This window comes from Aspergillus terreus, genomic scaffold (assembly GCF_000149615.1).
Source record: "Aspergillus terreus NIH2624 scaffold_6 genomic scaffold, whole genome shotgun sequence".
Lineage (NCBI taxonomy): Eukaryota > Fungi > Ascomycota > Eurotiomycetes > Eurotiales > Aspergillaceae > Aspergillus > Aspergillus terreus.
This window is the reverse complement of record NT_165929.1, coordinates 1,119,431-1,140,323: the sequence shown is the minus strand read 5'-3', so window position 1 is coordinate 1,140,323 and position 20,893 is coordinate 1,119,431. Positions and strand designations below refer to the sequence as shown.

The 20,893-nt window shown below is 53.2% G+C and overlaps 6 protein-coding genes across 6 annotated transcripts; 3 read left to right on the top strand and 3 right to left on the bottom strand.

The window, feature by feature from the left end:
- Nucleotides 1-639: 639 nt before the first annotated feature.
- On the top strand, nucleotides 640-1,746 carry ATEG_04646 (uncharacterized protein; the record flags this gene model as incomplete). The annotated part of the gene is made up of 1 exon (XM_001213824.1): nucleotides 640-1,746. The coding sequence occupies one exon, from the start codon at nucleotides 640-642 to the stop codon at nucleotides 1,744-1,746; it is 1,107 nt and encodes a 368-aa protein (XP_001213824.1).
- Nucleotides 1,747-3,623: 1,877 nt separating this feature from the next.
- ATEG_04645 (pyridoxal phosphate-dependent decarboxylase family protein) lies at nucleotides 3,624-5,630 on the bottom strand (the record flags this gene model as incomplete). Its single annotated transcript, XM_001213823.1, has 3 exons — nucleotides 3,624-5,303; nucleotides 5,362-5,375; nucleotides 5,531-5,630. 3 exons carry the CDS (start codon nucleotides 5,628-5,630, stop codon nucleotides 3,624-3,626), a joined length of 1,794 nt encoding a protein of 597 aa, XP_001213823.1.
- Nucleotides 5,631-5,948: 318 nt separating this feature from the next.
- nop9 (RNA-binding RNA processing protein NOP9) lies at nucleotides 5,949-10,208 on the bottom strand (the record flags this gene model as incomplete). Its single annotated transcript, XM_001213822.1, has 4 exons — nucleotides 5,949-8,212; nucleotides 8,358-8,382; nucleotides 8,535-9,957; nucleotides 10,054-10,208. 4 exons carry the CDS (start codon nucleotides 10,206-10,208, stop codon nucleotides 5,949-5,951), a joined length of 3,867 nt encoding a protein of 1,288 aa, XP_001213822.1.
- Nucleotides 10,209-11,327: 1,119 nt separating this feature from the next.
- On the top strand, nucleotides 11,328-15,814 carry ATEG_04643 (Golgi transport complex subunit COG3; the record flags this gene model as incomplete). The annotated part of the gene is made up of 3 exons (XM_001213821.1): nucleotides 11,328-12,194; nucleotides 12,254-13,015; nucleotides 13,286-15,814. The coding sequence occupies 3 exons, from the start codon at nucleotides 11,328-11,330 to the stop codon at nucleotides 15,812-15,814; spliced, it is 4,158 nt and encodes a 1,385-aa protein (XP_001213821.1).
- Nucleotides 15,815-16,864: 1,050 nt separating this feature from the next.
- On the bottom strand, nucleotides 16,865-18,889 carry ATEG_04642 (putative MFS transporter; the record flags this gene model as incomplete). The annotated part of the gene is made up of 5 exons (XM_001213820.1): nucleotides 16,865-17,256; nucleotides 17,452-17,735; nucleotides 17,792-18,030; nucleotides 18,104-18,153; nucleotides 18,355-18,889. The coding sequence occupies 5 exons, from the start codon at nucleotides 18,887-18,889 to the stop codon at nucleotides 16,865-16,867; spliced, it is 1,500 nt and encodes a 499-aa protein (XP_001213820.1).
- Nucleotides 18,890-19,314: 425 nt separating this feature from the next.
- ATEG_04641 (Gfo/Idh/MocA family protein) lies at nucleotides 19,315-20,592 on the top strand (the record flags this gene model as incomplete). Its single annotated transcript, XM_001213819.1, has 1 exon — nucleotides 19,315-20,592. The coding sequence occupies one exon, from the start codon at nucleotides 19,315-19,317 to the stop codon at nucleotides 20,590-20,592; it is 1,278 nt and encodes a 425-aa protein (XP_001213819.1).
- Nucleotides 20,593-20,893: the final 301 nt, after the last annotated feature.

The window sequence follows — 20,893 nt, the reverse complement described above, 5'->3', positions numbered from 1 at the left end:
CTTCGTGCTAGAGGTGAGTCCGCTCATTAGGCTGGAGGGCGCCCAATGGCGCCCGCAGCTTTCAGAGGGTTATATTAAACGATGCATGGAAGGATTCCATGTCAATAATGTTGTAGGATGAGGTCCTCGGAAAGGAACAGGCATTGTATGTAATCCATTGGTCTCGGCGTCACGTGACAGTCCCGGCGACTTTGTTTTCTAAATCTCTTAATGTGACCCTGGGAGTATTATTTAAAGCGGCTTCAAAGTTGAAAAATATATCGAATGATTTCTCTCCTGGTCATATCTCAGAGTATCCAGCACCAAGAACCTTACTATTGTAATTTGGTCGATAAAATGCTATTCGATTGTTTGGGCTCTTTCCAGTCTTCTTCTCTATATTCCCTGTATCTTGGCCCTGCCCGAGTCCTGGCAATATGGCTACTCTCCAGAACGGTTTCCTGTTGATTGTGACTCTCCGGCGTGTCTACTGGGTGCTCGGCGGTTCTCCAAGTTCCGTGCGTAGAGAAGAACCCCGCTTTGTATCCCAGAAATTATGTCATTCTGACATTGTGCGTAGCTTCCCGGGGCATTGTTGATCCTCACTCTCAGTAGGATCTCACCCACCCTCATTATCTCTCCCCTCAATGCTCGCTCAATATGGCTCAACCACGTTTGCGCATGTCGGACCTTTTCCCCGACCCAAACGAAGACAGATCCCCGGTGGCCCTGGACGAAGCCACCCGGGCTCTGTACCGCCGGGCGATTGACAGCCCATCGTCCTTGACCGACGAAGAGCGGAGAACAATCGCTCGCCGTCCCCCGGCCCCCGAGGAAGACGAGCAATGTCAGCAAGCCTGCGGTCTCACGTTCTCCGAACTCGTCCGCAAAGCCATCGACCAGCGCGATGCCCTCTCGTATCGCGAGGCGGTCTTTCTCGTGGAACGGTCTGTCCCGGGCGACACGGGCCGATGGCTGCGCTACCTGCATAGTCTGAGTGAAGCCGACCAGAATCTCCTACATGCAGCGATTGACGCGGCGTGGGCGGAGGACATGCGCGAAGCTCGCGCTAATGCGCATGCAGTGCAGAAACGAGCCCTGCAGGCGAGCTCGGCCGCGGCAAGGTATCTGAATGATGATGACATACGGCATGTGCGGCTGGCTATGATGCTCCCGTGGCAGGAGCAGGTGGTCTTGGATACGGAGAGCGAGGTGTGTGGATTAGTGGGTTTCTATACGGACCAGGAGGAGTGGCCGGCCTTCCAGAAGCAGATTGAGACGGCTATTTATCACGGGTTGCATTATCGGCCGGAAACGATTAAGGATGAGGCGCTTGCCAAGTTCACTATGCATTGGATCCCTATCGATGAGTCATCCGATCGGGATCTGCGAGAGGTTTTCGCCGCAAAGAAGAATCTGGGTGGATTTCCGCGGGGTCTGCGGACCGACTCGTTCTTGTTCGTCGATCAGGAGGCACTGCAGTCCCGGGACTCGACGAGACCGTTTGTCTGGCTGTGGGAGCCGAAAGGGCCCAGCACCGCTGGAGAGAACGATGACAATGAGCTAGGTCCCCTTAAAATTGACATTAAGCATATTGCCCCGACGCTCTTCGCCCGTCTCACTCAGCGGGACTTCGCGACGGAGGAGGCGAGACGGAAACCGTATCGATTGGACTCCACGCTCAAGACCCTTCACCGCGTTACCTGGAAGCATCCTACGACCCGGGGAAGAGATGGGATTTGGCCGGCTCCCGCGCGATTTATGTAGATGTGCATGGATTCCGTACTGTTAGAAGCTCTGACAACCCGCTGTCATACCAGCCTGGGTCGGCGTGGGTGTACCACCCGGAGCGGAGGTAGTTGTCACTGTCGTTGTCACGCCAGGTCCTGACCGTCCCACGCAAATATAGTAGTCCGGCCATAATCCGGAGCAGTCTCCATTTAGAGCCGGATTCCAGGAATACAGATCCGAAAGGGAAATGCTCTCCGCTGAGGCAATATCGGCGCACCCGTCATCTTTTTGCACCAGGTAGAACCGGTTGCAGTGACTCGCCATTCCGCTCTGGGTTGGCGTTGGAGTGGTGCTTCCTCCAGTTGACCTGGTTGTTGGCGTTGCCCCGGAAAGTAGTCCGACGCAGACATAATAGTCCGGATAGAGGCCGGAGCAGTCTCCATTGAGGGCTGGATTCCAGGAGTAGAAATCGGAAAGTGAGATACTATTTGCTGCAGCGATGTCGTAGCAGCCGGCATTAGGGCTTACGAGTTCGAATTTTCCGCAGTTCGAGGCCATTCCGGACTGTTGGAGTCAGCTATGAACCCATGACAAAGTAAGAGCTAGGGCTACCTGGATTGGCAGTGGGGTTGCTTGGCCGTTTGCCCCGGTGCTAGTGGCTTCCTGGGTGGTCGTTGCGGACGTTTGGGATGTGATGGAAATGGTGGGCGTAGCAGAGGGCACCGTCAATTGGACACAGTACTGATACCCGGGTCGGAGTTGACAATTGCCCGGCTTTGCAGCATCATAACTTAACGTGGGGTTCCAGGCGACAAAGTCCAAGACATCCACTGGCGTTTAGTTAGACATTCCCATCTATGGCCTAGGGAGGAGTCAATCCTTACCGTCATAGATTGTCGCAACCACGTAACACGTGTTAACCGTGGATGTATTCCGAAGAGGAGCGTAATACCGCGTATAGGTTGAGCAGTTAGGCCATGTTCCCGGGGCTACCGGCAAAGACGTAGGTTGTGTAGTTGTAGTAGTGTACGCTGGAAATGTCCAAGCAGTATCGGTCGTGACGGCACCGGTTGCCATGCAAGTCGACGGGACCGGAACGGTCAAACAGGGATTTACATTTCCACTTGGGTCTGTTAATGCTTCATGCTTTGAGCGAAAGAGAAGGGGTATGGAGAACATACCCATAGCCCGGATATGTTGTAATGTCGCCCACTGCCTCAACACAGTAAGAATACCCTTTGAACAGGTTGGTACAGTTTGGATTGTTGATTTCTGGGTTCTGTTGCAGTCAGCTGGTTAGTATGCGGTCGAGACGGTATGTATGAGCTTACCAGAAAGAAAAAGTCCGTTAGACTAATCCCCATCATCACTGTCACCGAACTGCAGGTATCCCTTGGGACGACTTCATAATATTTGGCACATCTTGTATTGGTCCCGGCCACCACATTAGAAGGTATTGACCTGAGGAGAGCATAAAAGGTCAGCTACTACAGCCACATCAAGACGAACGAGCGAAGGACATATATATACCGCCAGCTCTGCTTGGTTAAATTCTTGCATCAAATAATGCCATGACAAGGTAGTCTACCCCCCATTCGATCGTAGATACTCCCATATGCAGGAAAGCTTAAAGACACCAGCTGTGCCACCCAATGGACAATCTTAAATATCATTATTCCCGGACCACTCACTAAAAAAGCCGTAACTTATCAGATCGATAGCTTTAATTGGGCTGGAGTAGCTTATGCTTAGTGGGTGCAGAATAGTGGCGTGGAGCACGTACGAGCGCTAGGCAACTGCTCGCCGCTGGAAATTACAGGTGGAAATGCGGCTGTTTATGGCCTCAGTAGCTGTCATTTCGGCGTCGATTTCACAGGTCCTCACATTCTAGTTGTAATAATATTTTCACTCCATCAAGGATGGTGAACCACCGGCCCATGACCTCGTTCCCCCAGCGTCCGGAAATTCGCCGGCGCATTCCGCACGCTCATCGCATCCACGATACCGGGACCGACCTCCTCAATCGCCCGCAGCAGGTTCTCGACAGTCTCCCTCGTCGTCTGGACATTCACCACGCAGCGGAAGAACTTTCCGTCTCCGACCGCATCCTCGTCCCCACTGGGCGGCGCAAAGTCCACCATGAAGCCCTTGGAAACGATAGCGTGCGTCACGCGCTCAGTGACTTTGCTATTGGCCCTGCCGCGCTCGCTCTCATTCGACGCAATGCCGCGCGGGTGCAGCAGCCGCCCGCCGGGAGCGTAGTAGAAGCACACCTGCAGACACGGCGGCGGGTTCTCGCTGACGAGGATGAAGTTGGGGTTCTCGGCGACGAGGGTGGCCAGGTGCGCGGCTACGTCGCAGGCGGCGTCGATCTGGCGCTCGTACCCCGCGGTGCCGTAGTAGGTCCAGCCGAGGAAGAGCTTCAGCGAGTCGGCGCGGCGGCCGCACTGCAGTGTGAGGTCGGCCAGATCCCACACCTCGGGCGAGTCGGCCGCCAGCTCGGACTCGCCGCCGCCGCACCCGCCAGACGGCGTCTCATCGTCGTCGTTGTGGAAGAGGTAGCCGGCGGGGAGGGTGTTGGCGCGGTGGAAGCGGCGCAGGTCGGCGGCGAGGAGGAACGAGCAGGTGACGGGGACGCCGAGCATTTTGTGCGGGTTGATGGCGATGCTGTCGGCGAGGTGGGCGCCGGCGAGCTTGTGGCGTTGGCGGGGGGAGAAGACGAACGAGCCGCCCCAGGAGCCGTCGACGTGGAGCCAGAGGTTGTAGCGGCGGCAGATGGCGGCGATGTCGGCGAACGGGTCGAAGGAGCCCATGACGGTGGTGCCAGCGGTGGCGTTGACGTAGAAGGGCGTGCGGTTCTCGCGGAGGGCCTTCTGGACGAGGGTCTCCAGCTCGGCGGCGATCATGCGGCCCTGCTTGTCGACGGGGACGGCCCAGACGGCGCTGCTGCCGAGGCCTAGCATCTGCGCGGCCTTTTCGATGCTGTAGTGGCCGTGGGCGCTGGTGAAGAGCACGAAGCGGTGGTCGCCGTTGCCGTTTGACTTGGTGTCCGGGAAGAGGTTGTTGCGCGCGATCACGATCGAGGTCGTGTTGGAGGCCGAGCCGCCCTGCACGGAGATGCCGCCGGCGCGTGGCCCGGTCAGGCCAAAGAGCGCCGCTAGCTGCTGGCCGGTGTATTTCTCGATCACGGTGAGCGCCGGTGACACCTGGTAGACGTGGACGTTTGTGTTCAGGGCCGCGAGGATGAGCTCGGCCGCCACGCCGGGGGCGTTGGTCGACGCATACAGTTTGTCGAGGAAGCCCTGGTGCCAGGTGTTGACGGAGAAGCGGAGGACTTTGCGAAGCACGTCGAGGAGGCCGTCCTGCCCGGCGCCTTGCATGGGGAGCTCTAATTGAAGAAGTTCTTGCAGCTCTTCGGGCTTTTTGTAGTCGACTAGCGAGCTGGTGGGTGGTTTGTGGGCGCCGTTGGTCCCATTCGTCCCATTGAGGCCATTGTCACTTCCGTTGAGCCCGTTCTTCAGCGCCGGTCCGTGAGGGTCTTCATCGGCGGCGCGAATGAAGGGAATCAAGAGGTCTTCAACTGCGCTTAGAAGCTGCGGGACAAGCGGTGCGTTAATTATGGATCGGATGGTTCACAGCCAGAAGACTCACCTGTTTCACTTCTTCTGCGCGATTGGGTGTGGACTCAGCCATCTATATTGTAAGTATATAAAGAGAGAATATATTCAGCAGTGGATTGAAGACCATCGAGTGAAGAGGAAAACGTCAATGACGAGATCGCTTCGGCGGCGCGGATGGATTCAACGTCGGTTAAACCCACCAGCCCAAGTGGAACCAGAACCAGAACCCAGACTCAATCGCCCATGTTTGTCAGCACTTCCGCTGAGGCGATTCAGATAGGCTGTGTAGATCTTTAGCATGGTGGAGAGGATGGTAGAATGGTAGAACGGTCGATATTGCGACACTTCTGGACGATCTGACATCATCGATGGAAGGGATTTTCACATTTCCCGACACAGTTAGCTGCAGCTGGAGAACTTAGTAGGAATCGGTAGTTGAAGTGTCGGCAATGCACCGAACAAGCAGAGGATTTGTATAGATCGCAACGGGTCTTCGGCAATGCGACAGGTATCTTTATATAGAACACTCGTCGAGCACATAACATTGCTGCAAGTTCGATGACCTGCAGCAGATTGCTTTTCTTGGCTACTCTAAACCAACTACATCTATCCGTACAATCATTTCGCAGCCACCCCCTTCGCCTTTGCCTCTTCAGCCTTCGCCGCAAACCGAGCTCGTGCCAATTCGATCTTCGATTTCGGACGTTCGCCAGCCGCATTCTCCCCATCGAGTCCCTTGGCCTTCGCGGCCCATTCGCCTCGTCGTCGCTTGTAGAGGTCCATCGACCAGTTTCTCCATACAGCGCGTCCCACGAACGAATCCCGCAGTGCCAGTTCATGTTGCGTCAGCTCTTGTGCCATGCGTTCCTTGATGAAGAAAATATCCTTAGTCGCGGGCCACAGAGCATCAACCACACGAGAACCATTGCTGTCGAGCGCAAGATCATGCAGATGACCGAGGAATCGCGGCACAAACTGTCGGCGGAACTGCTGGGTGGACGTTGAGGCCGTGAGGGCCTGCTGGATAACACGCGTGGCTGTCGGATCTTTCGAAATCTTGACAAGAGCCTCGGGGGATTGCGCAAGCAGACTGGAGTATACCAGACCACTCAGGTTGCCAGGTGCAGTCAACATGGCCTGAGCAAGTAAAGAGCCATGCAGCTTTTCGGCCGCGCGGGAACCGGGTGCCGGTTCTTTGGACTTGTCCGCTTGTTCCGTATCCTCCTTCTTATCTTCCTCCAGTCGAAGCATCTGGTTCAGCCGGCGCGCAGGGTCCTTGTCGTAGGAAGCCTCCAGAGCCCCAGCAAGCGGTGTTGTATTAGCTCCACGCACAATACAGCGCTCAATCAGCACCTTGGGGACGATTGTCCTTGACCGTTCGATAAGGTTCGGGATCTGAGGAGAAAGCGATTCTACCGCCTCTTGGAGGTCATCCTTTCCAAGACGTTCTAACACCCGGAGAACAACATATCCGGCTGTCTGGTTTCGTGCGAGAGAGGTCATTTGATCGTGCATAAAGTTTTTGTAGAGGCTCTTGAACAGCTTTCCGGGCATGTATCGTACGATGGTTTCAAGTAACCGAGATCCCACAGGGTCGTAGAGCAACCCGCGGGTGAACGACGTCGTTTCCGTGCCGTCTTCGAATTTCTCATCCGGGATTAAGCGTCGGATGACGGATTTCGGGTCCTTTGCACTGGCCTTTCCGAAGTGCGACAGCTCCAGATACACCAACACTTGCAACACTGGGTTTCCGACCGGGTGCGTAGCCAGGGCTCTCAGATAGGTATCATCCAGTACGGAAATCATGTCGGTCATGATCTTCTTCAACGTCGCTTCGAAGGACTCCGGCACCGCTCTCCTCTGCGAGACAGCACTGCCCTCCTGTGACTCGTCATTCAATAGCCCCAATCTCTCTTTCTTTCGGCTTGCGACGACCGAGTCGCTTGTCGACAGGTCCACCGGCTCACCAGCCAACACCAAAAGAAGCACCCGGATGGTGTGCGAGGCAAACCGCTCCGTCAGCAAATAGCCCCAGTTTCCTTCCAACTCTTCCACCACCTTCATGAACATCTCCGCTAGCGTCAGCTCGGGCTCGGGCTCCTCGTCCTCGTCCTGGTCGATATCCATCTTGTTTCCTTTCGTCTTGGAGATTTTTTGCGTCACGCCCGGCGCCGCATTGATGAAGAGCGTCTCACAGCAATGGCTCGCGAAGCGATGCTGAACCAGGTGCAAGAAATGCCCGATGAACTTGCTGAACAACCTCCGGATCTGATGGATATCGGACATGGAGATCAGCTTCTCCATAAGCCGAGAGCACGACTGACTGCAGGCAATCTTGAGTTCCTTGCCCCTAGCCTCTTTATAGACACTCTCAACAAATATGCGCCGCTCCTCTGCGTCCTGAAACTGGTTCAGCTCCAGCACCTCGTTCGCACGGGAAAAGTACTCCTGCTCTTCTGGGTCAAGAAGACCGTAGAAGGGCGTGTCACCAGAGGCGGTAACATCCTGTGTGTTGTCCTCAATGTTTTCCTCGACGTTGTCCTCAACGTTATCCTCGAAATTCAACGGAATGTAGTCAGCGCCTTCGGTGAAGTCGGTCGCGGGCTGCGTCTCCTCGATCGACGTCGACGGCTTCAACCGTTTGGCGGCGGGGTCTTCGGGGGCTTCGTCGCGCTTTCGCTTGGAGGCATCTTTCTGGGCCTTCTCGGCCGCACGGCGACCGCGTTTCTGCTTTTCGCGGGGCATGATTGGGTCTGGGGGGTTGTGATGTTCGTGTTGGCGTTGGTCGGGGTTTTCTCGCGCTGGAAATTTTTTGGATAAGCGGTGGTCCAAGCGTCTTCCGCGGAGTCGCGTGTTTGTCTTGTTTGCATATTTCTTGGTTTCTATAGAAGTACGTAGAGGATTCAAGCTTCAACAATATTGATATATATCGCTCTACTTTCATCTTGGTGATAGTATACTTTGAGTAGGCTCAAAATGAATGCTTTTAGCTTGTAGCATAACTACATCCTTCGTTCTCAGACGCACGCAGAACAGATCGTAAAGATATGTTCTGAACCAGACAGTACAAAATGAACATCAATATTCATGAGTAGGGACTTAACACATCCAATAAGAAACTAAATTACATATTCGGCCACATTATACAGAAGAGTAAATAGCAGAAACGTGTCGGCCACACACTACCCGTTGTTCCATGCTTACCGTCCGCGATCCAGCCTTAGCTTTATGCCGCGGCATGATCTGAAGCCGTGCTTCTTCATCTTCCTTTTCATCCCCGGGCGGCGCGTTAATGTATGTCGGCTTGGACATGTTGCTTCTCTTCCCCGTGCCGAGCTGGAAGTGCTCATTTCCACCCCACCAAAGAGCATCATAGCCCCAATCATCCGACTCGTTCAAAGAAGTGGTCGGCGAGGGTTTCATGTGAACCTTGTTGTCCATCACGGCTGAAACGTGCGTCGTGCCCACGGCGATATCACGTAATCGAATTGGGGAGAGAGTTTTTGACTGCTCGTCATACTCGAAAAGACCGCTCAGCGCTTTGACCTTCGTAGGGGCATCCTGAATATGTGTCCATTTTCCGTTTCCAAGAGCGCCCCAAATGCCGCGCCCACACGCCCAGGTATCAGCTGTAACACGGTCCAAGTCACGGATAGTGGAAGGATTCTCTCCAGACCCCACAATGCGTTTTGCATCGACCGTCAAGAAGCTGTTAGCCCCTCCGGCGGCAATTCCGGTCACCTTGGGGAACCAGATATCACCTTTGTAGAGGTTCTTCACAGGGAGCAGCGTAGGAGCATCGAAAAATGGCAGAGACGGATCGAACATCATGCCCAGTTGACCGAGAGAGTTGTCACCAAAAGCAAAAACGCTGCCGTCTTTGCTCAATGCCAAGGAGTGGTAATCGCCAGCCGCAATGTCAACAATTTTGGAGCCACTGAGCGCCTTGACCTCGTGACAGGTATCTACCGGCCCCTTTGGTCGAGTCGCCCACGTAAGGCCTGGGACACCGAGCTGCCCAAAGGAGGGGTACGATTCGGTCGAGGCGGCAACAGAAAAGACACGGCCGCTACTTGTCAAGAGAAGTGCATGTTCCAGACCTCCACGGATAGCAGTAATCTTTTCACCGAGCTTCAGACTCGGCTGGAGCACCCGGTAGCTCAATCCGGAGCTTCCAGACCAGAAAGGAATCCATGAGCCTTCCTTGGGCTTCTTTCCCGACAACTGATCTGCTTCCGCAATGGGCACCGAGTACACCTTACCATCAGCCGCTAGCGCCAGGATGCGGTCGTTGGACATGCAGAGAGAAGCCAAGTTCTTGCCCGTCAACGTCTTCGTGGGCTTGTAGTGAGATTCCGAATATCCCTTTCCCCACTGAACCAAATCCCCCTTCTCATCAATCGCAGCGCCCGACTTATCCGTAAGCTTCAGATCGCGAAGCACTTGTCCGTCAAAGTATGCCAGTCTCCGAGGGGTTTTGATCACAGATTCCTTGGAATCTGGATCCACGACGCGATAGGAATTGGTGCCCCATACGTAGACACCTGGGCTTTTCACGCTTCTCTTCTTCTGAACATATTGCGACCCCAACTCTCCAGGCGTAGGCGAAAAGTCCTTGGCTTTAGGGCTTACAGGACTTTCGAGTTCATCGCTCTTGGTGGCGTAGGAGTAGATCAGAAATGCCGCTGTACCCGTTCCCGCAAGACCCAAGGAATTCCAAAACCAACTCGACGAAGAGGGCGACTGTCCAGAAGAGTGACGAGCGTTGCTGGCATAATTCCTTCGCCACTGTAGTCCAATCGATCGGCCGGTCCGGGGAAGGCGACGAGAAACGGCGACGAGGCTCGTCGCAGGCTGTCGGGCTCGTGTGCTCCACATGATGCGCTTAGAGATCCGTAGACATGCGCATGTCGCAGCTTCGGGGATATGGTGGTGTTTGATCTGCCTAGCAAGCGACAGAGTCAAACGTCGAGGCTGTCGCGATGGTCACTTGCGTCAGTAGCGGAAGCGGAAGGCGGCGGCAGAATATCGCGACGAAGCGGCCACGGAGGACAGTTCAGTTCCATCAGCAGCTACCACTCCCCCCACCAGCTTATGGTCCCATCATGATTGCTTGCCCCGTTTGCACCAGGGCATAGGACCAGAACGAATTCTAACTTCTCGGACCGGCATTCCTTTCAGAATGCGTCAACAAGCTGCGGGAAAGCGATCCCGCCGCCAAACGGCTCCGCCCCGACCACCCTTGGAGCTCCAGGCCAAAGGCATCGCTGCAGCTGAAGCCGTGCCCGAAGGACCGGAGTCGATTGCGGATGTCCATAATGAACTGGAGTTTAGCCAATGGTACCATGACATTGAGGATAGCCTGCTCGAAACCAGTTACGATGAGTACCAGTATGCGCCCGCTACGTGCCGTTACGACGCCCGAGATATTGACTATCGCTGTGCTCTAGAGCCTGCCTCCATGAACTTCAGATGTCCAAATCGCATCTCGACACGCTGCTGTCAGATACTTCCTCGACCCTCGACCTCCTTACCAGTCTGTCGCAGGACTTCAAAGCGGTGGAATTGCAGACGTCCAACTTCCAGAAACAATGTGAGGGGCTGCTGACGGCGCAAAAACGGGACTCGGAGCTAGCAGCAGACATCCAAGAGAATCTTCAATACTATGACTTCCTGGATCCTGCTTCACGACGACTCAATGCACCAGGTGCGGGTAACACTGTCCGCAGCCAGGAATTCTCGGATATGCTAAGACGGCTGGACGAATGTTTGGACTATATGGAGACGCACGTTAGTAGATCAATTCCCCTTGCTGCACACTTTTCTAACTTTCGCCTCCAGCCTGATCAAAAGGAAGCTAGCGTATACCGCTCCAGATACCGATTACTTCTAACACGCGCCCTCACGTTAATTCGAGGGCACTTCGTTTCGGCGCTTCGAGATGTGTACGTGGGTGTCTCCAAGAAGATCGCAGACAAGCAACTCAACGACACCACTATGTCGGCACTCCTTTACGCCAAATTTAGAGTTGGCGCCCCGGAATTGAAACAGATTGGGTTGGAGATTCAGAAGAGAGCTGTTCCGCCCCTGGACCCGGACCAAGGCGCGGAGGCCGAATACCAAAGTCTACTCAATGAGCTCCACTCTAACTACGCTGCCATTCGCAGCAAGTTGATAATCCCCCTGGTGCAAAAGAACCTGAACGATATAGCACAGGCCCCGAGTACGTCGAAGGACCTTGTTTCCTTTGCACGCGGTAGCATCAGCTATATCCGTGGTATCTGTCTGGATGAGTTTGACCTGTGGAGTGAATGGTTTCACGGGTATGGGGGCTTGTATGACTTCCTGGAGGCAATCTGCGAACCATTATATGACCATCTCCGACCGCGGATTATACATGAGGATAAAATCATTCGGCTATGTCAACTGTGCACTCTACTGCAAACTCGGTATTTGTTCGACCAGGACGAGGAGGCTGAAAGCCCGGACGCAAATCAACTCGACTTCCACTCTCTGATCCAACCAGCCCTGGAGGATGTCCAAACTCGCTTAGTGTTCCGTGCGCAAGCCTTCCTTCGTGATGAGATCGAACGATATAAGCCTCGTCCGGAAGATCTTGATTACCCTGCACGTAACAAACAGGTGTCGATATCAGTCACAGAAGGCCAAATATCGGGTCGGAAGATTGCTCCTGCCGACGCCCTGGTGAATATATCCAAACCAACAAAGCAGAGTGAGGATGGCGCGGATCCCTCTGAGCAGGACTCAAAGTGGGATTTTGAATCTCAAGCAGCTTTCAGTGGTTGGTACCCAACACTGCGGAAAGCCATTTGGCTTTTAAGCAGAATTTACCGGCTGGTAAATGTATGAGATTGTCTCCTATGTTGATATTTGCTACATGCTAAACTGACCGATTTATGCAGTCTACTGTTTTTGATGACCTAGCGCATCAGATTGTCCACCAGACAAACGACTCCCTCCACCAAGCAAGCTCTTTGATCTCCAGCAAATCTTCGCCTGTGGATGGACAGCTCTTTCTCATGAGTCATCTGCTCATCCTCAAGCAGCAGATTGTTGCTTTCGACATCGAATATGTTGCACCTGAAGTATCGTTCGACTTTTCAGCCATGACCAGTACTTTCTGGGAACTTCGAGAGCGAGGTGGTCTATTTAATCCACGCAATCTCATGCGTCTCGTCGGACATGGACTACTCCCTCGTGTTGTGGAGAACATGCTCGACGCCAAGGTTGAGCTTGATGGACGTCTCCGGACGGTCATCAACGACTTCATCAACGGGTTCGCCACGAAAATGACGGCCTCGCTACCGGCAAAGTTTGTTGACACACGGAATCTCCAACGCGGGGAACTGATCTACCCTACCTGCCGGAATATCGAAAAGGAAGTCCCGGAGCTGCGCAAAATTCTGAGCGATTACCTCGATGATGCCCGGATGAAGGAGACGCTGGTTGGCGCCGTGCAGGATCGCGTGATCCAAATCTATGAGGATTTCTTCGGCAAGTACACCTCTTCAGAGAAGAGCAAGGGAAAGCCTGTCAGCAAGAAGGGCAAGGGCCGCGAGGATGCTGTGTGGGACGTGGATACATTTGCAGAGTGGTGTGAGGGTGTTTTCCGCGTTGGGATCTACGGACCCGATGATGATGACGATGTGTTTGCGAGTCGCAGCGTGAGTCGGACCGGTAGCCTTGGGTCGCAGTATCGGTAGCGTTCGCGATTCCAAACGATAGATACTTGGATTCAGATGTGTATATTCCCCACTCGATTCAAATTTGCATGTGTCCATGTCTTATATGAAGCCAGGCTAAGCCGACGTGATCTGAGCTGATACTGCCTCAGGCCGAATTGCTAGCGTGAGCCAGCCTTGTAGGAACATGCTGACTACCCCTCATTTCTCCCAGGTTGTCAGCCTGATGAGTCTCTTAACTACTCATACAAGCGAAAGGAGTCATCTCTTGGCCCAATTATCTCGCAGATGGCTTCCCTGACCAGCGACGATTACACAGTCGCGTGGATATGTGCCTTACCGTTGGAGGTAGCAGCAGCAAGAGTCATGCTTGACAAAATCCACCGTCCCTTCCGCCCACCGTCCACAGATCCCAACGCCTACGTGTTTGGTGAACTTAATGGCCATTTCGTCGCCATCGCCTGCCTACCTACAGGCATATATGGAACCGTATCTGCTGCTACTGTTATGGCGCATATGTGTTCCACTTTCCGTCGGATCCAGTTTGCGCTTCTGGTGGGAATCGGAGGCGGTGTTCCAAGCACACAGAATGACATTCGACTAGGAGATGTGGTGGTCAGCAAGCCAGTGGGCAAGAACAGTGGAGTGATCCAGTATGACTACGGCAAGACGGTGCAGGGCGGAAAGTTCGAGCAGACCGGCATGTTAAACCACCCGCCGCAGGCTCTTTTGACCTATATGGCCTATTTACAGGCCGCTCAAATGACAAAACATGATGAGACGATTTCAAAGATTGTGGGCGATGTATTGGCACGGAATCCAGATATGAGAGAAAAATTTGGGCCCCCAGATCAGGAAAGAGACTACCTCTTTTCTGCCTCCTACCACCATCTCAACAATGGTAGCGACTGCGACAAGTGTGACAAGGAGCAATTAATCGCCCGAAAGCCGCGTGACCAAACACCTCAGGTCCACTACGGGTTGATTGCCTCTGGAGATCAGGTTATGAAAGATTCGGAAACACGCGACCGCCTCGCCCAACAGTTTGGAGTATTGTGCTTTGAGATGGAGGCAGCAGGTCTTATGAATCAGCTGCCCACTCTCGTGATCCGTGGGATTTGCGACTACTGCGACTCCCATAAGCAAAAGGACTGGCAAGGATATGCAGCTTTAACAGCAGCTGCCTATACAAAATCCCTATTGTCAGTCGTACCTTCTTCGACGGATCCGAGCCAGCCGAAGAACAACAGAATGGGTCATTGGATGGTCCCACTGGCAAGGAATCCACGATTTGTCGGCCGTCAGGAAGAAATCACCAAAGTACAAGAACTCATCATGGCATCAGATGGGCCTCGCCAGATCGCCATCACTGGCCTAGGAGGGGTGGGTAAGACACAAATAGCCTTGGAACTGGCGTATCGCATACGGGACCTAGATAAGGCGTGCTCGATTTTCTGGATTCCATGCACTAGTCTTGGAATGATCGACCAGGCGTATCTAAATATCGCACAGACACTTGGACTGTGTGATGTGAATCCCGCTCAGGTCAATGCACAGATCAAGACATACCTTAGCTCTGAGCGTGCCGGGAAGTGGCTTCTGATTTTTGATAATGCAGATGATATGGATATGCGGCCTACTCTCGAAGACGCTCTCCCGGAAAGCGAACATGGCTGTGTCCTGTTCACTACCCGAAACCGAAAACTCGCAGTTGAATTGGCGTCCTCCGATACCATTCCCATCCCAGATGTGGATAGAGATACCGCGTTGAAAATCCTGGAAAAGTCCCTGATCGATCAAGCTTTGCTGAAGGATAGTGAAACGACAGTGGCTCTTCTGAAACAACTGACCTTCCTCCCGTTGGCAATCGCGCAGGCGTCAGCGTACATCAACAAAAATTCACTAGATCTGTCCACCTACCTGAAGCTTCTGCAGGAAAAAGAGCCAGACATAGTGAACCTTCTAAGTGAAGATTTCAAGGATGCAGGACGCTATAAGGATATACAGAATCCTGTGGTTACTACATGGTTAATCTCGTTCGAACAAATCCAGCGTCAGAATCAACTAGCAGCGGACTTTTTGTCTTTCATGGCGTGTATCAATCCGCGCAACATCCCTTATTCTCTCCTTCCTTCATCAACATCTAAGAAACGCAAAGCTGATGCGCTGGGGCTTTTGAGTGCCTATTCATTCACAAACGCGCAAGATATGGGTATAAGCTTGCACAGACTTGTGCATATTGCAGTACGGAACTGGCTTAAAAAGAGTTCGGTCTTTAGCCACTGGATCCAAAGAGTGGCTGACCGGATGGCCGAAGTTTTCCCAAATAGTCACTATACTAACAGGGGACTTTGGCGGCAGTATCTTCCCCATGCGTTATCACTTGTGCACGACGAGGAGTTCAGACTGCAGCGAGAGCACTACCTTAATCTCCTTGACAACATGGCCTGTTGTCTTCTCAGTGACGGCCGCTATCACGAAGCGGAACTACTCCTTACAGACCTGATGGAAATGAGGATTGAGAAACATGGTCACGAATGTCACAGTACTTTCCTCAGCATAGCAAGATTAGCAGAAACATACTGCTACCAGGGACGATGGTTTGAAGCTGAAGAGCTACAGATACGGGCGTTAGAGATAGGGAAAACAGTGCTAGGGGCTGAACATCCCGATACTCTAACCTGCATGAATGACCTCGCATTAACCTGCTGGAGCCAAGAACGATGGACCGAAGCTGAAGAGCTAGGGATACAGGTGCTGGAGATACGGAAGAAGTGCTAGGGGCTGAACATCCGCACACTCTGACCGGCATGCATAACCTAGCATCAACTTACTGGAGCCAGGAACGATGGGCCGAAGCTGAAGAGCTACAGACACGAGTGCTACGGATACAGGAGAAATTTCTAGGGGCTGAACATCCAGATACTTTGATCAGCGTGCATAACCTAGCAGAAACTTACCGGTGCCAGGGACGACGGGCCGAAGCTGAAGAGCTAGGGATACGGGCACTGGAGACAATGAAGATCGTGCTAGGGGCGGAACATCCTGACACTCTGACCAGTATGTCAAATCTCAGCTCTACGTGGGTGTCACTGGGAAAGCTCCAAGAAGCCATATCTTTGTTGGAAGAGTGTTATACGCTGCGCAACAAAGTGTTAGGGCCTGACCATCCGCATAGCACATCCACCTTCCATGCTCTCAGTATCTGGAAGGACAAGCGCAATCAACTACCAACCATGGAGTCCACAGCGCCACTCACTTGTGTACAAGATGCGCAAAGCCGAGATGGAATTGCCGTCGGCGATTCAGAGGCTGAAGTGTCGAAACAGCAGCTCTGCAACTGGCAGATTATGCTACGTCCACCTGCGAGTCGATTCCTGGAAGATCACCCTCTCATGAAGGCCTTGAGAACAGTCCCGCTTGGGCCGAGAGATCTAGAACCGAAAGAAGTGGATTGAAAAGACATGATAACCCTCTATCATATATGTTTTGTTATCATCTTCATCGTCTGCTGAAAGCTATGATGCGGAATCATAATAGTTCAACCAGGCTGAGCAAGAAGGCTGGCTACTGAGTTATCCCATGACTAGAGGTCTAGATATGCCAGCTCTCAAGTGTAGTTTTCTGATAGACCCAGATGCGTAATCCCTGTATGTTCGGATAGGACATCACATTGGAAATCGCTTCAGGTCTTCGCACAAGAAGGATAGAAAAGATATAGTTGAGTCATAAAAGGCTCGGAAATCAATTGTTCGCCTTGGATGCCGCGACGCCAGCTTTCGAGGTTCGCATGGATTAAAGACGTAGGGCTAAATGCCATGAGACGGTCCCTCAATAAACAAAGATGAAATCCTCATTCTTCAGGTCCGTCGTATCCGCGAAGCCTTTGTCACTGAGCTGATCGTCATCAGGTGCACTTTCAACATTCTCCAGCTCCATCGCCTTGCTACCTAGGTCTTTCTTCGCCAACATGGACTCGTCAACGATCTGAGCCGACTTGCCCATCTCTCGTCTCTTTTTAGCATGTTTCTTATTCAGGTACACAAGATACAGATTGGTGATGCTGTCGGTTGAGTCGTAAGTATGCCAATCCAGAAAGTCAGGCAAGATATGGACACTTACATTGCGAACACACCCACCAACACAAACAAAATCAAGTTTGAGATCAGACCAGGTCGGTAGAGCGGTGCCTGGTCCGTGGAATACAGTTGAGGGCCGATGACCTGTGACGTGTTTAGCACATAACGTGGGCAAGGAAGCAGTCTCGCACATACATTGCCTGCGCACATCCCGATCAACACCACTGCCGATGTACATTTCCGCTTAGTATCTCCAGCAGTATTCTGCGCTTCCCAGGCGTAGACCAGAGGGGTGATAGCTGCTAGAAAAGAGACCTGATTCGGTAAGTATGCACTCACCGGGATTGTAGGGCACACAAACCAGATAAAAACCAAACAACAGGACACCCTTTTGGTCGCGAGGCACCACAATCATCAACAATGTCCCAATCGCAGCAACTATCGCAAATCCAACGATGACCAGCCCCTTCCGCTGGAACCGAGTGGCCAACCAGCCTCCGCCGATGATGGCGATGATTTGAATCACGCCGAAGGGGATATTGAAAAGGATGGTCTCGAAGCTGTTATAACCGAATGACTTGATGATGAGGTTACCAAAGGTGCTGATACCGCCGCTGGGGATCCTGCACAATGTCAATACCGCGTTCTCTGCTCTCTTACGTCGACGAGGAACACCTACGAGATAGTCACGATCAGGGAAAACCAGCACCAGGTCTTGAGATCGTACAGCGTCTCCCAGACATGATCCCAACGCCACTCGCGGGAGATGATGCCCATCTGATTGGCGCGCAGTCGCTCGACCGCGATGACCTTTTCGCGGTCGTTGAGATATTTCGCTTCCATGGGTGAATCGGGCATGAGGAAGAGGACTGCAAAGGAGAATGCGACGGTGAGAAGCCCACAAAACATGAAGATGATCTATCGACCCGGTCAATTGCCGTGCTCGGGAGATCATATTGGCTGTTTATAAGCATATACCTGATATGAATACAGCGTGTTGCTGTGGAAATGGCCGAGTCCGTACGTGAATAGACTGCCAACCTGGGGGGTGTTAGCTGTTGAAGACATGTTGCACTTGGAGACAGTACAATGAAGGTCACTCCGTTCATGCCGTTCCACAGCGCCGTGCGAAGTGTCTGTTCGCCTCGTCGCCACCACATTTGGGTCACGGCGACGCAGGAGGGTGCTGTCCCAGTAGTCAGTATTGTCTTTTAAGGTACTGCATGGGTTGAGAGGACCTACCGATCATGGCCTCGAAGGCCCCTAATGTGAATCGCAGCCCCAACAAGCTTGGGAAATCCGTGCAGGCTGCCATGATCGCGAGCGAACTCCCCCAGAGAAGAACGGCACTTCCAATGAGTTTTCCCGTGGGTGCCTTGACTAGAAGGAATGCTGCGACAGGCTGCATCACTAGCTGAGCCAGGTAGAGGATCGATCCTAGCCAGGAGTACTGCTGACCATGGAGGTTTGCATCTTCGACGATTCCAAATATGGATACATACGACAAAGAAGACTTGTCCAGCTGCTGGAAGAAGTATGCTCCGAGGAGCAGAGGGAGAAGGCGGCGGTCGATTCGTCTGAGAACTGCTTTCTCTTCTTCCAGAGTAAATGAGCGGTCTTGGTCTGTGTTGGCCAGGAACTGGGCTGCTTTTTCACGAATTATTTCGTTGGCACCCTTCGTCCTAGTAGCATGACCGTCAGTGGTGTTGTCGTTGGCGGGTTTGGGGCTGTTGATGGCCGTGATGGCATCTTGAGAGTCAGGTTTATCGGACACCATGTCTGAGGAGCACTATAGAGCACTAGTGTAAGATACTGTCTGCAGGCTCCGTCCTCTTCATGATGCTGGGTTATTTATTCTGATCCCTTCCATCGGCCTACATTTAACCGATGGTATCACAGCCAAGCCGCCATAGGATCCTGCTATCATGATTGATGGAGTGGGATGTCAAGCATCATGCAAGGCTTCCCTAAATCCTCTGTCTACTGGAGACTCGCCTTCCCCGCATGATATCGCAGGCTGTGATTCATGGAAATACTACTATCCAGTCCGACTGGGATCAGCGTGGATGCAGCTGATCCTCCACCTCGGGGTAATTCATCCCAGCATCCCCGCATTCCCCAGACTACCTATATACGAGACCGTTTTTCGGCCTCAGCCAGTCAACGAACAATACAGCTTGGAAACACCATACAGTCTGCAAGATGAAGAGGTACGCTTTGGTGGGCACCGGAGGCCGGGCCATGTTCTTCTACACAGCCATCGTCCGAGACTTCGCTGCCACTGCGGAGCTTGTCGCCTTCTGCGACACCAACAACACCCGCATGGCCTACGCAAACTCCAAGATCCAAGCCCTGGGGCATGGAGCTGTCCCTACCTATCTGGCCAGCGACTTTGACCGCATGGTCAAGGAGACCCGTCCGGACGAGATCATCGTGACCACCATCGACCGTACTCACCACCACTACATCGTCCGCGCGCTTGAGCTAGGATGCAACGTCATCACCGAGAAACCCATGACGATCGATGCCCCCCGGTGCCGCCAGATCATCGACACCGTCGAGCGTACTCAACGCCAGGTCCGGGTGACGTTCAACTACCGGTATGCGCCGCATAACAGCAAGATCGCGGAGCTGCTGGCCTCCGGGGCCATCGGGGACGTCTACTCGGTGCATTTCGAATGGATGCTCAACACGTCACACGGAGCGGATTACTTCCGGCGCTGGCACCGCGACAAGCGCAACAGTGGCGGGCTGCTGGTGCACAAGTCCACGCACCATTTCGACCTGGTGAACTTCTGGCTACAGACAAAACCCGAGACCGTGGTCGCCATGGGTGATCTTCGGTTCTACGGCAAGGAGAACGCAGAGGCCCGCGGAGAGACAAAGTTCTACTCTCGGGCAGCTGGGAGTGAGGTTGCCCGGGATGACCCGTTTGCGCTGCATCTCGACCAGAACGAGCAGCTCAAGGCGTTGTACCGTGATGCAGAGTGGGAGGATGGATACTATCGAGACCAAAGTGTGTTTGGCGATGGGATCAGCATTGAGGATACGATGGGCGTGATGGTGCGGTATCGGTCTGGGGCGGTGTTGACATACAGCCTGACGGCGTATGCGCCATGGGAAGGGTTTCGAGTTAACTTCAACGGGAGCAAAGGCCGACTGGAGGTGGAAGTGGTCGAACAGTCGTATGTCAACTCAGGTGGTGAACAGTCTCTGGAGGGGGCGCTGGAGAGTCGAACGATTCTTTTGCGACCCTTGTTCGAGAAGCCCATCGAGATAGAGGTTCCCACCGGGTCGGGAGGCCATGGAGGCGGAGATCCTCAGCTGCTGGAAGATCTGTTTGGCACGCGTCGAGACGATCCGCTGAGACGAGCAGCTTCGCATATCGATGGAGCCTGGTCTATTGCTACGGGAATTGCCGCGAATGAGTCGATGAGAAGAGGAGATACCGTACGAGTAGAAGATGTCTTGAGGATATAGATTAAATTGATAGACGATCTCCCATGTAGATGATGCTTGCCCAGAGAATGAAGGCTTTTTCTAGGTCCCTCGTAAGAGGACACCAGTATTCTCCAACAACGCGAAACCCTTTCCTCAAACCAATATGACCCATTGATCTCGCTGACGACTTTGGGCATAATCCTTAAGGAAGACTTTTCCAAATGCTGTCCCGCACATGCCTCGAATCTTCTCTCTAACTCGTCCTCACACACCTTTACAAGACTCTCTGCAATGCCTCTTTTCCTGTATTCCACGCCAGGTTTGACCGCAAGAAGATTTC